Source organism: Oncorhynchus mykiss, chromosome 12 (assembly GCF_013265735.2).
Source record: "Oncorhynchus mykiss isolate Arlee chromosome 12, USDA_OmykA_1.1, whole genome shotgun sequence".
Lineage (NCBI taxonomy): Eukaryota > Metazoa > Chordata > Actinopteri > Salmoniformes > Salmonidae > Oncorhynchus > Oncorhynchus mykiss.
This window is the reverse complement of record NC_048576.1, coordinates 80,460,592-80,474,522: the sequence shown is the minus strand read 5'-3', so window position 1 is coordinate 80,474,522 and position 13,931 is coordinate 80,460,592. Positions and strand designations below refer to the sequence as shown.

Genomic DNA, 13,931 nt, shown 5'->3' with positions numbered 1-13,931 from the left:
TACTTCTACATCTCAGAGGACATTCGTGTAGATTTAGCATAACCTTTTCAGACTCAATGATTTTGTGACTTTGGAATACATGGGTGTGGGCTGATGGTACTTCTAGGAATTCAAATCTTATAAAATCTTATACAAATGCCTTAAACAATTCATTTTTGAAATAGTATTTGCTTTTTTGATTAAACAGTTTTTGACAGTTCCATTAACTCAAACGTACCCAAACATTTCAACATTACACACTACTCTGTTTTGCATAAGAACTGGAGCAGACATTTTGGTCATGCTCTGAGCTGAAGCCCAAAAAGAGGTCCACATACAGTCCCTGATTGAAAGAGCAGGTTTTTAGACACACATCAAACAGATGTTGTACAGTAGGTGGGGCATATTCATGATGTCATAACAATGACACCTCATTATTGTCACTTAGTCTTCTGTTTGGAGAAAATATAACATTAGACAGTATTGTTTCCAATTAGTTGTTGTTTCAAGATGTTGCTCATTCCACTTAATTGAGAGAAAACAAAAGAGCAGAATTCCCAGGTGGAACCCTAATGATTTCATTCTTCTGAGGAATAGTCTCATTATTCCTGAGCCAATGTCGACCCAGTCGTTACCTGTCAATGCTTTTTGCTGAGGCTAGCTTTCTCCACACTAAGCTGTTAAACATTAATGGACAATCCTTCTTCCCTTTGTGCTCGATATGACATCTGATGTGTCATTTTGACTGACAGAGAGTCGGGAGGCTAATTTGCAAATGCTGCCATCCATAGCATCCAGTGAAGAAACACATTTATCAAAAGCCCTGTGCCCTTTTCTTGTCTCCTTGTCATATTAGCTTCTGAACACTGTCAGGGCAGCGTGGAGTTTATGGATTTCATTTCAAAGGCCTCGCTGTTTTCAACATGCAACTCAACGTGGTGACAAGGTTAAAAAAGGCTACCTCATTCAACCATGGGCCACAAAGTAACTTACTGTGCTTGGAGAGTAACAGTAGCTCATCATAGCCTTATACTCATACTGTAATATGGGGCAAACACAACTGAAAGTACACAAACCTGTCAAATGAAAACTGAGGGTGGAAGTACATCAAATATGTAGAGTTGTCTGAAACGATAAGGATTGTTAGATTTAGATTGCACAAGGTCTCCCAGGAACCTCCACTGAACTAGGGGCTGAAGTCAATTATGTAGGCCATTGTTCTTTTTCAGTCTCCACTGCCTCATCCAAAATTACATGGAGGTTGAACATGATGCAGTGCCTTTCATTGAAAATTAGGCTACTGCGGTTTCAGGAGCCTCCTATAAGTAAGTGTGTTAGCTTTAATGCAGCCTTTTCACTGAATATTAACCAACTGCTTTCCGTTGTAATGTATGTGGTCTCTCTTTCCAAAGAGCCACATTCCAGATTAGATATCAATGTCTTAGGAAATATAGCCACTTTTCTGAACACCAGAATAGAACATTCCAATAGCGTGGAGACAAACTCTGCTATCATGACATGTTAAACTGTGTATTAGCATCATATTGTGGCATGTTATTGTATTACCTAAAGCAGATCATTCCCAATCTCTCGCATAATAGGCCATAATAAAAGCCAACTATATAGAAGCACCAACAATTGCAACATGCTGCTGTTACATGGTATGAGTGAACGCAGCATTGTACAGTAAAGCGAAGATTTACACCACCAACGTCGCACTCTGAAAGGGAAAACTCTAATGCAGTTCTAGAATGGTCCAGATTACTGAGTGCAGCCTGTAGGCATGACCGAGAGCACTGCTGTCAGGGGCCGATTTCTAATTAACTGAGGTGCCTGTATTGGTGACGTAGACGCGCTCATGTGGAGGGGGGAGTCGGGTCGGAGCAGAACGGGGTCTCACGCGGAGCTGAGGTACTTTGGTTCAGTCTGTGGCAGAGTCGAGACACTCAGTTTCCTGACACCATCAACGGGTAAGTGTTTTTCTGTTTCGTTGCTGTGTGATTTTGGTTGTCTTGTTTGTACACAAGTTTCGTTAGATTCGTCTTCTTCTCTCCATGAATAAAGCTGGAGGAAAGTAAACCTCACACAATAAAAGAGGGGGGAACTACCAACACTGAATATGTTAGGCTATTTCTCTGTAAAATGAGTTAAGACTTTTTACTTGTCTGCGTTATAACTTTGAAGTGGACATTCAAAAATAGAAAGCATAGCACGAAGAACTACTCAGGGATATATCCGCATAGCGTCCGCGCTGGGTTGCGCTGTCCATGGTGCTGAAACAGTTCGTGCGTCTGCGAGGGAACGTTTGTTTGACTGAGCAGAATTGTTTTACGCGCGTTCATTTGCGTCTGTTAAGTTGGCATTGATACGCAATTCATAAAATTAGATTTCATTTGGTGCAGATGGTTATGTTATTTATGCAAAATGTTTGGTCCTTTTTTTTCTTTTACCAAAGTATTTTTTTACAGTTGGAATTTACTGAATCCTGTCTTTCTCTCCTTCTTTCTCTACAGAAAACAATCAACGTTCAACTGTGCAAGATTTAGAGCTTTGCTAATAAATACATACTTATGGTAGATGGCATTGTCTAAGACAGCCGGAGGGGATTCTTCAGCCCATTTCTCAAGCTGAATCCAAATGACAGTTCCTCCACCCAAAAGTCCCCCAATGACCACAGAACTCCACTTATAGTCGGAGGATGCTGCACAATGTGTGACACGGTCGTCCGACTGCAATTGATTGGTGCAAGAAGCATCCTTCCCTCAACCAGAGCATGACACTCTCGGCAGTGGACAGTTGGAAAAGGGCTTCGGAAATGAACCCCTGTGGACAGCCACAAGACTGGGTCAGTGGCAGGAGCACGGCTAGGTAAAGAAGCAGAGGTCTTCGTGTGAGGAGAGAAAGCATACAACTAAAAAAAGTGGGGGGCAAAGGATCGCATCAGCAAAGACATACAACCTCAAATCATGGGGATACAGCATCTTCTGCTTCTTTTGATTTACTTGGACCCGCTGAATGTACTGTGCGCGGCTACAGCCAACAAGAAGAAAAACGCTCCAAAGCGGAATCAGAAGATGAAGGAGGTGAACGGCACGGAGGCGCCTACTGCGGTTCCGCGGCGAAACACTCAGGTCCAGGCACCTTCGATCGCTACCCATGACACCTGCCTGGGCTACTATGACGTGAGCGGAGCGTACGATAAAGTGTTCGAGTGCAACAATACCGAGCACCGCTACTGTTGTGGAAGTTGTTTCCTGCGCTATTGCTGTGCAGAAAAAGGGAAACGCATAGAACAGAAAACCTGCACAAATTATAACACCCCAGATTGGATCAAAACGCAGCCTCCCTCCCCGGCACCAACAGGTGACACTTACGACCCTGACTTGGATCAGACTAACACAACGGTATACATCACCTGTGGTGTCATAGCTTTTATCATCCTCATCGGAGTTTCTGCAAAAGTTGCCTACGACAAAGCAACCAAGCCCCCTCAGGAAATGAATGTCCATAGGTAAGTCACCCTCACATTCAGGTTAAGAAATAGTCATTTATTATGGGGGCCACTTTTTTCCTGTGTGTGTGTGTGTGTGTGTGTTAGTGTGTGTGTGTGTGTGTTTGTGTGTGTGTGTGTGTGTGTGTGTGTGTGTGTGTGTGTGTGTGTGTGTGTGTGTGTGTGTACATGATTGTGTGTGCAATCACTGTTAAGAAACACCAGCTTCATTTTTCACAGACATGAAAGGTCTGCTGATGACAGTAAAAATGTGTACACTGGGTATAGAAAGCTAAATTAGATTTGTGAATAGACTAAATCACGAGCACTTCATCCCAATGGTGCATAGAAATCTGACCATCACAGGTGTGCAGCTATATGCTCAACTTTTGAATAGGGACGAAGCCATAATTCACAATGATGATCAATTTCATTCCTCTCTGGAAAATAGTGTTACATCACCTGCAAGCCATTATGCAAAGGCCAACTGATGATTACAATCAACTCCTTTTCAAGTACCTCTCTTATGCAGATATACACAACCCCCAACTGACAGTCAACTCGATTCACCACTACCACCACCACTACTACTACCACAACCACCACCACTACTACTACCACAACCACCACCACTACTACTACCACAACCACCACCACTACTACTACCACAACCACCACCACTACTACTACCACAACCACCACCATACATTGGAACATTAAATGCCTCTTGTCAACTAAAGTATTGTTCCGTTTTCATCAGCAGCACAAACAAACCTCCATGATGCAGGTGTGGAATTGAATGGCTCTGTCAAAGAAAAGGCATCACATTCATGGTCACGGTATAACATTCAGGCTAGGAACAAGGTTGGGTTGCTTCACTGCTAACAACCCAGAGGACATGCTGTACAGATGTCACTCTCCCTTCTTTTGATTGGCTTTGTATCTTACGGGATAATGACCCATGGATGGACTGCTGTTGGGAAAGTATAATCAATGTCTCAATGTATTCATTATATTATGTCCCTATGAATGCATACTGTACCAACAATCCTTATAATCGTGCACTCTGCAGTCCTACAATTTCCAAGTATTTGGATAGGTGCTGAAAATAACAAATTGCCTCCGCAATTATTGAAGCTGGTGATTTTTTCCATGACACATTAGAAGCCTTGACTATATTGTTAAGCACTTCCTAGAGCTAGGAGAGTAACTAATGTACTGTAGTCTGAATTGAAAGACAGTTAACCTTCTGAAGTGGAGGAGTATGTTAGGGATTTTGTGCTCTGACATCAACCCGCCATGATGAATTTAGCAGATTAAGCCAGCAGCTATCTCATTCACTCACAGTGTTGTATGTGAGTAGTATACCTATGCCTTGCAAGAAAAGCTATAACAAGACAGTACCGAAAGAGATGGTTTGGGTGGAGAAACCACATGTGGTTAGCCAATCATTGTGGTTGTCTAATGGTGGTCTTGTGTCTATTAGCCCATAGCAAAGGGGGTTGTCTACCTGTTCAGCCAAAGCTAAGATCTTGATGAAAGCCCATGTGAGGCTAATTGTGCCTTGCTAGGACTGGCTTCTGTACCCTCGTTACCTGCTGGCTCCATAAAATCAAGGCAGTGAGTGGAATTCAGATTGATTGTTCTCAGACTCCATGCAGCATTAATTTGTACCCATTCTTAAGCAAGCACCTCCCATGGCATCAACCCTAGATAGAACATGTATGTTTCTCCACTAGAGATAATTTGTACCACAAGCCTAGTGGATATAGTGGCTGGTCTAGCAGACTGGAAGAACTTTGTCTGGAGTTAAATGCAGCTTGAACTGTAGCGGTGGCCAGATGTTCAGTATGGGGTAAGCTCCAAGGATGACACTGTCATCTTCTCATGACAGGGATCTACAACCATAGATCTGTCTCTCTTCCACAACATCCATTAACCTCGGCACCTGTTTTCTGCATCAATACCTCAGCTGTTAGATGAGTCCCACTCACACTGTTGTTAGAAGTCCATACTTCAGCCTGTCAAATGTCATTGACTCCGAGCTGAACAATGCATATCAAAGCATTAGAAAGGAAACCTTTTTGTTCCCCTCAGTTTATTAAACGTCTGGTGGATGGTTCTGTTGACAAAATATAGACACGAGAACAAGGCTTGGATAAGTGCCCCCCATTCATTTTTCCTTTCGAAAATTCATGGTTATGTCTACAACCTCAATAGCTATTGATTTAATAGTCACACCAAAAGATGGTGTCAAGTACAGGTCTTTGGTTTAAGAGATAATGCTCTCAGACACATTTTTCTGCTCATAGAGTGACATTCAAATATAGAATCCTTAAATGCAAGCCAAGCCATTACCTTGACAGTTTCAACGATGACAGTACAAGTAGAAATATGATACCAATATCTGTCTGTCTCTAGTGTATTCCTACAGTTCTAGTCAAAGCTATTTCATGCAACCTACCAAACGACTCACTTTGATCCCACTAAAGACTATTAGACTTCTGAGGCTGTGGCAGTACCCCCATCTCAGTACTCGGAACTGAGGAGACTGTGAGGATTTCTGGCCCCTTAATGCTCTCCTATCCTAGCCATGGGGCGTACTTTCAAATGGAGATGCTTACTGCCACCACCACATCAGTATGAGTGATGGTGAGAGAGATGAGACAGATGCTGCCCAATTCAGATTTTTTTCTTTACTTTTTGGTCTTTTGACCAATCAGATCAGCTCAAAAAATATATAGTGTTAAAATATCTCATGTGACTGGACAAAAGACCAATTAGTGTAAAATCAGAATTGGGCTGCCTGTGTAAATGCAGCCAGAGTAGGGATGACTAAACGAGGTGACATTGCATAGTGGACATTCAATAGCTTTTTAATGATTTATTTCCAACAATCATTTGGCACATTTGGTAACAATGATCTCTGCCGGGGGGAAAAAATGACTTCTGTGGCTGGCTTGAGACATCCATGCTGATAACCCTGTCTAGAAAGTAGTATTGGAACATGGGATTAACTATATACTAGGCAATGGTTTAAATGTATTTAGCCCTGTGAAGTGACTCAGAGTTTTATCTCAGTGACTGGGGATGGATTGTGAGGGGAATGCTAAGGCATTGGCAGACCTTTGTTGTTTCTTCTGTGACCTTCACGGAGGCACAATAAATGTTGAGTGAAAGCCAAAGCCAGGGATTTGAGTGGTCTATATTGATCACTTTCTCGAAAGCAAACCTGGATGCAATTTAAGATGGATCTGTTGCAAAAAAGTATCTACTCTCAGATTGAGTACGTATTAGGTTTTGTTATGCCGGTGAGAGTCAGTTCCAATACATTCAAAAGGGATTTCTAAATTGACCTGCATGCAGTGAGATTGAATATGTCATTTTTGAGTGATTTTACCATAATATTGGGCAGAGAAAGCAGATTGGGTGAGGTAGGTGAGATAGTATGACTTTGCAATGTCTCTTGTATAACTTTAATGCATGTAAAGCACACCTCCATGGATGTATTTCTTCTCCAGTCTCTGCTTTTACTCCATTAGTGGTTAACATGTCAGTGATATCCTTCTCTCTGCTCACATTGGGAATATTAATTTCTTTGGTGTTCCTGACAACCTAATCTCTCATGGACAGACTACATATACCTAATTGGTACTGGTACTGGTCCTCCAGCATCTGACCAAATTACAAGAGTTTTTAGTTCTGCGTTAAACCGAAATTACTGACAACCTGATAGGCAGGGTCAATGCTGCAATACTTTTATAACATATTAATTCAGCCATGAATCATGGCTTGACAAATATTTTGTGGAGTTCAGGATCCAAGAGGAGTACAAATTCACATTGGTTTCCATTTTTTTCTCCCCAATGCTTTTGAACCTATTTTAATTGGTAAATGGCCCGGTGCAGCAAAGAAAGACCTAGCGAAGCTGCAGTTGACTCAAAACAAAGCAGCACGCCTTGCCCTTGACTGTACACACAGAACTAACATCAACAGCATGCATGAGTCTGTCATGGTTGAGGGTTGAGGAGAAATGTGTTACTTCTCTTCTAGTCTTTTTAAGAAATGTGTGTGTGTTGAAAATGCCTAACCACTTGTATAATCTATATGCATACACTTCAATGAGACATACTGTACATACTCCACCAGATACGTCACTATGGGTTTCTTCACAGGACCCAAACCAAAGACAGATTTAATGCATCGCTCAGTTACTGTATGTTTAGAGCCGTGTCATTGTGGAATGCTCTGCCACAAGACGTTACTCAGGAAAAAAGTAAGTTTAGCTTTAAAAAACGGAAGGAAAAAAAAGTATGTTGTATCACATCATCTCTCCTATTTCTAAAGATGTAATGTATTGTATATAAGACTATGAATGTGTACATGTGAATACTATGAATATATATGAATACTATGAATAATATAAATATGTAAATACTATTTTTGTTGTCTCTTGGTCTCTTTCAAATATATAACTCTTATTTTATGTGCATTTTTAATTTTTAATTTAATGTAATATCTTGTGTTTTTCTTGTCTATAACTGTTCTGTACTTTGTCATGTATTTGTACATTGTATGTGTACCCAAGAAGAGTATGGGATCCTAATAAACTAAACTAATCCGTTTAGAATGCAGATGATGGACTTGTTGAACATCTACACCACATGCTCATAATAATTAAATCTCTGTCTCAGTCTGAAATAATTGCAAACATGTCGCCATATCTGTAAACACATTCTAGGCTTCCTTATCTCTTTTGACAATGTAGAAATGTGTTAAAATAGAAAAAAAGAGAGAAAAAAATCTAATTTCACTGCGGAGGCAAGTCCCTCTGATAACCAACAAGACTGAACCACATCCTCTGTCATGTGCTGCAAGTGCAGTGTAAATGGAATTACAATTTATTTTCACTTCTCTTCTTTACAGTATTTACTTCACTCCCTCGATGGATGATGGGTGTATCATTTGAAGATTATTTTATACGTTCCCATTTCTTGAAGATGTTTTTTCCCTTCCCATACATAGGAATGTACTGGTGCTATTGAAACATGATTTACCTAAGAGATTTTGTTGGAGAGGAAACTGTGACAGGTCTAGACTTTGGGGTTTTCAAACACAATATTTTTTTAAAAGCACCTCTATTCCTCCACTGTGTGGGACTGGTTGAACGTGTTCCTGCCATACAAGACACAAAGTAGTCAACTGGGGCGATGAAAACCAGGTCGCCTCAGTCTGTGAAAAGGATATGGTTAAAGTGTGCCCATCCTAGAAGGGAAAGGCTATTAATATATAGCTCCCAAAGTCACAGAGAGTTATGGAAAGAAGTTGACTCAGGTCGACTTTGACACAGTTACATTACCCTTTCAGCTCTTTGAAGAAACCAATATGTCCACCATCCTCACCACTATACTTCAATGGGGACCAATGTTGAAAATGGTGATAGCAAGATGCTTTGTGTGAAAAATTGGTAACTTGGTAGGAGTTAGATTCCCATTTGAACCTTAGTAGTGGGGGCGTATAGCTCTAGCAGAACGTTCTTCAAGGAACATTGATGAATGGCTTTAGCTGTCTTTCCTTGGCCTGAAGGGAAAGGCACATCTGTACTCAGTGTGGCTCAGTAGTGAAACCTGGCCTATCGCCACGTTGGGTGTAATTACACTTCACACTGTACCTGGTTTTGGAGTTCCACCAACACAATTGAAGCTGTATGTAACTAAATAAATTAAGTAGACCTTCTGGGGATGTTGATAATAATGGTTGTCGGTCATTGAAAACAGGAAATTATTTCGGTTTCTGTTTGTATAGTCTGACAACTATTAAATTACATCTGTGTTTTTACATTTCTTTCGCAGAGCCCTTGCAGACATTTTGAGGCAACAAGGACTAAATAAGGAGAATGAAAATATTGCAGCATTGGAGGGTTCACCCAAAGACATGGACACACCTCTCCGAACGTCCAAGAACCATTACACCCCAGTTCACACCATGCTAGCAAACCACGGTGGGTACCTGCACTGTTTTTACTTCACATATCCAAGAATATCTTGCAAAAATGATTCAAACTGTACTTGTCCTAAGCATAGGTTCCGAAATGGTCTTTCCCTCTAGTAAGCTGCATGGTGCACTATGAGTTGAATCAAAGTCCTTTCTCTGTATAAAATCGATACCCAAGAGTTACTATGGAAACAGAGGTTATGTTAAATAGTTAGATCAAATGAAACGAGGTTCAATGTAAATGTCATGAGAACATAATACAGAAGGTGTTATTAAAGCCATAGTCTTTGCCCTCAGTTACATTCTCTGAGTGGTGGAGATCCAGTCTGAATTTCATATAGACAGTAGAGATTGGTAGGAATTGTGGAGGTAGATTATAGAAATCCCATAGAAACGAGACAAGCAGGGATGACTGAATCAGGAGACATTCTATTATGGACTTTCAATAGCTTTTTATGACTACACAGTAATCTCCATTGTACACGCTTCTATGTAACAGTACATATGACTACTGTCATTATACTTGGCTGACATGTGTACAACAATGTTATTTCTATGGTATGCAACCTTTGCATGGTAAAGTGGGACCTTATTGTTTTCATTAATGGTTAAAATGGTCTTTGACACACGCACTGAAATAGATGATGGGCAGGGTTGGGGAAGCTACTCTGAAAATAGAATTAACGAGCTACCAGTTACTTCACACTAAGTTAAACTACACTAAAGCTAACCTTAATGTTACTTTTGAAAAGTAGTTCACTGCATCCAAACTACTTAGCGAAAAATTATCATACCTGAATCTGAAATGTCACAGACTACAAATTGCAAGAACATATCACTCTGGAGTCAGATGTTAACAGAATGTGTATTCTGGCCTATTAAACTCAAACATGTGGAACTCGGCACACAAAAAGTGTTTCAAGTGAGAATTAGGCAGGTTTGATGCTGAAAAATTAAGGCAATTCTTGCCTACTTCACCAATATTTTATTTTTGCAAAAAAAAAAGTTGTGTGTAGTTCCAGTAGTAAGCTACACCACTACATGGCAACAAAGTAATGAACTACTGAAAACACTACCAATATTTGAATTTAGGTCAACTACCACAAAGCTACTGCAAAAATGTATTTAAATTGCAAGTTAAACCACATGTAGTTCACTACTGCCCCAAACTGATGATGGGGCCCTGCTACTTAAGTATATTTTTTTAAGACTGAAAACGATATAGCAGTTTAGACAAAGGGCCTCGGCTGAGTCTATTTTCATGCTGGGGTTCCATAAGCCTACTCAGCATTGGCTCAAAATGGAGATGCAAATTAATATGTTCTTCGGGAGACACATGGCTTTTGTCCTGAGATAATTCTGTCTTGCATCGTTGTTCCTCCTTCTTTTATCCGGTCTCCAGATCCCTGCTCCGGGGATCACTTGCTAAGTGCCCTAGTATGGTGTCCCAGATTCAGTGTTATGTTTCACTCTCGTGTCAGTAGACACTCCTCCTCATCCAGGGATTGGGTCAGAGGAGAACTGTTACGTGCTACACCATGGGATGTGAGCCGCTTTTCTCAGACTTGACTCGAGCCACAAAAGCCACAGCTGCTGGTATGTGCAGTTTATTAAATGAAACTACTGTAAGGGCTAGCCAACAGAGGTAGTTACAGTTATGTTTGCCTGAATTCCCAATTGCCTGATTTGCCCAAAACCAGGATTGTCTAACCCCTTATCGGCTTTCATCCCCTCTAACAGCTCTCACTGTGTTTCATTAATCCATAATGTTAACCCTGAAGTGACCTCCAGACTACCATGACACCCCAGTGTTTTACATTAAGAGATTATGGACTGTGCTGCATACACTGGGGAAGTATGCAGCACAGTCCATAATCTCTTAATGTAAAACATTGGGGTGTCATGGTAGTCTGGAGGTCACTTCAGGGTTGACATCAGGGTTAACATTATGGATTAATGAAACACTTTTACATTAAGAGATTATGGACTGTGCTGCATACTTCCCCAGTGTTTTACATTAAGAGATTATGGACTGTGCTGCATACTTCCCCAGTGTTTTACATTAAGAGATTATGGACTGTGCTGCATACTTCCCCAGTGTTTTACATTAAGAGATTATGGACTGTGCTGCATACTTCCCCAGTGTTTTACATTAAGAGATTATGGACTGTGCTGCATACTGTTGGAATCGGCTCAACTTTGAACATTGAGATATTAAATAAATGATAGAGACGAAGCCTTGAATAGAAAGTCTCTGTAGCAACCCAGAAGGCTTTGGAACATGTTTGATGGAGGAGAGGAGAGCGTTGTGTTGATATAGGGAAGACAGATGGATATATGTGGATTAGGTGAAGGAGGGGTTGAGGTCAGGAGTTGAGGGGTGAGGTCAGTTTCCCTTCAGGGATTATTCAGGGTTAGTATCTGGTTACCTACTTTCTCTTGGGCATAAACTAAGGATGGAGAGAGGGAGTGTCTTAAGTAGGATGTATATAATTGTGATGTCTAAAATGTTTTGCTGTCTGATTACAGCTGTACAGAACCTTTGGGAATAATTAAACTTGGTGAAAGCTTCTCTAGTGTCCGTGAGTCATTTACTCTGAAAAATAGAACCTGACAATACTTCCCCACTGTTTTACATTAAGAGATTGTGGACTATGCTGGATACTTCCCCAGTGTTTTACATTAAGAGATTGTGGACTATGCTGGATACTTCCCCAGTGTTTTACATTAAGAGATTGTGGACTATGCTGGATACTTCCCCAGTGTTTTACATTAAGAGATTGTGGACTATGCTGGATACTTCCCCAGTGTTTTACATTAAGAGATTGTGGACTATGCTGGATACTTCCCCAGTGTTTTACATTAAGAGATAGCGGACTATGCTGGATACTTCCCCAGTGTTTTACATTAAGAGATTGTGGACTATGCTGGATACTTTCCCAGTGTTTTACATTAAGAGATTGTGGACTATGCTGGATACTTCCCCAGTGTTTTACATTAAGAGATTGTGGACTATGCTGGATACTTCCCCAGTGTTTTACATTAAGAGATTGTGGACTATGCTGGATACTTCCCCAGTGTTTTACATTAAGAGATTGTGGACTACGCTGGATACTTCCCCAGTGTTTTACATTAAGAGATTGTGGACTATGCTGGATACTTCCCCAGTGTTTTACATTAAGAGATTGTGGACTACGCAGGATACTTCCCTAGAGGCTGACTATTTTGTTTGGGTTCATGTCAGTCCTGTAATTGGTCTTCATCCCTTGTGGCCTCCTTCTGACACGACTCATCTTTCTGTTGTGAAATACTGTATGCATCTCCCTCAAGTCTGGCATCAGCTGTACTATACTGGGTTAAACTGGCCTTGACTGAACTAGCCTCAACACATACAGTATTCCATTACATACTGTATTACAATGCTAGTTGATGTCTTTGGTGGCTCATGTAGATTATATGTGGATATACCTGGGAATCTGCAGTAATACATGAGATCCGCATATGAATATATCTGTTTTTCACAATTCAAATTGTATTCTATGTTGTTTTATTTTCACACTTGGAAATCTACACTGCTCAAAAAATAAAGGAAACACTAAAATAACACATCCTAGATCTGAATGAAATCTTCTTATTAAATACTTTTTTCTTTACATAGTTGAATGTGCTGACAACAAAATCACACAAAAATGATCACTGGAAATCAAATTTATCAACCCTTGGAGGTCTGGATTTGGAGTCACACTCAAAATTAAAGTGGAAAACCACACTACAGGCTGATCAAACTTTGATGTAATGTCCTTAAAACAAGTCAAAATGAGGCTCAGTAGTGTGTGTGGCCTCACCGTGCCTGTATGACCTCCCTCTCAGACCTGGACGAAAGCATCCGCCAACTCCTGGACAGTCTGTGGTGCAACGTGGCGTTGGTGGATGGAGCAAGACATGATAGCCCAGATGTGCTCAATTGGATTCAGGTCTGGGGAATGGGCGGGCCAGTCCATAGCATCAATGCCTTCCTCTTGCAGGAACTGCTGACACACTCCAGCCACATGAGGTCTAGCATTGTCTTGCATTAGGAGGAACCCAGGACCAACCGCACCAGCATATGGTCTCACAAGGGGTCTGAGGATCTCATCTCGGTACCTAATGGCAGTCAGGCTACCTCTGGCGAGCACATGGAGGGCTGTGCGGCCCCACAAAGAAATGCCACCCCACACCATGACTGACCCACCGCCAAACCGGTCATGCTGGAGGATGTTGCAGGCAGCAGAACGTTCTCCACGGCGTCTCCAGACTCTGTCATGTCTGGCACATGTACTCAGTGTGAACCTGCTTTCATCTGTGAAGAGCACAGGGCGCCAGTGGCGAATTTGCCAATCTTGATGTTCTCTAGCAAATGCCAAACGTCCTGCACAGTGTTGGGCTGTAAGCACAACCCCCACCTGTGGACGTCGGGCCCTTATACCAC

General features: G+C 41.3%; 1 protein-coding gene across 3 annotated transcripts in view; it reads left to right on the top strand.

Moving 5' to 3' along the window:
* The first annotated feature begins 1,782 nt into the window (after nucleotides 1–1,782).
* LOC110538570 (protein shisa-6) overlaps nucleotides 1,783–13,931 on the top strand; it is a 72,041-nt gene continuing 59,892 nt past the window's right edge. For 2 of the 3 annotated variants that reach the window (XM_021625464.2, XM_021625462.2), the window contains exons 1-3: nucleotides 1,783–1,949; nucleotides 2,493–3,490; nucleotides 9,322–9,470. In XM_021625464.2, the coding sequence (XP_021481139.1) occupies nucleotides 2,946–3,490; nucleotides 9,322–9,470 (694 nt within the window). In that variant the 5' untranslated portion in view covers nucleotides 1,783–1,949; nucleotides 2,493–2,945. The remainder of the gene's footprint in view (nucleotides 1,950–2,492; nucleotides 3,491–9,321; nucleotides 9,471–13,931) is intronic. The other variant, XM_021625465.2, reaches the window with a different exon arrangement.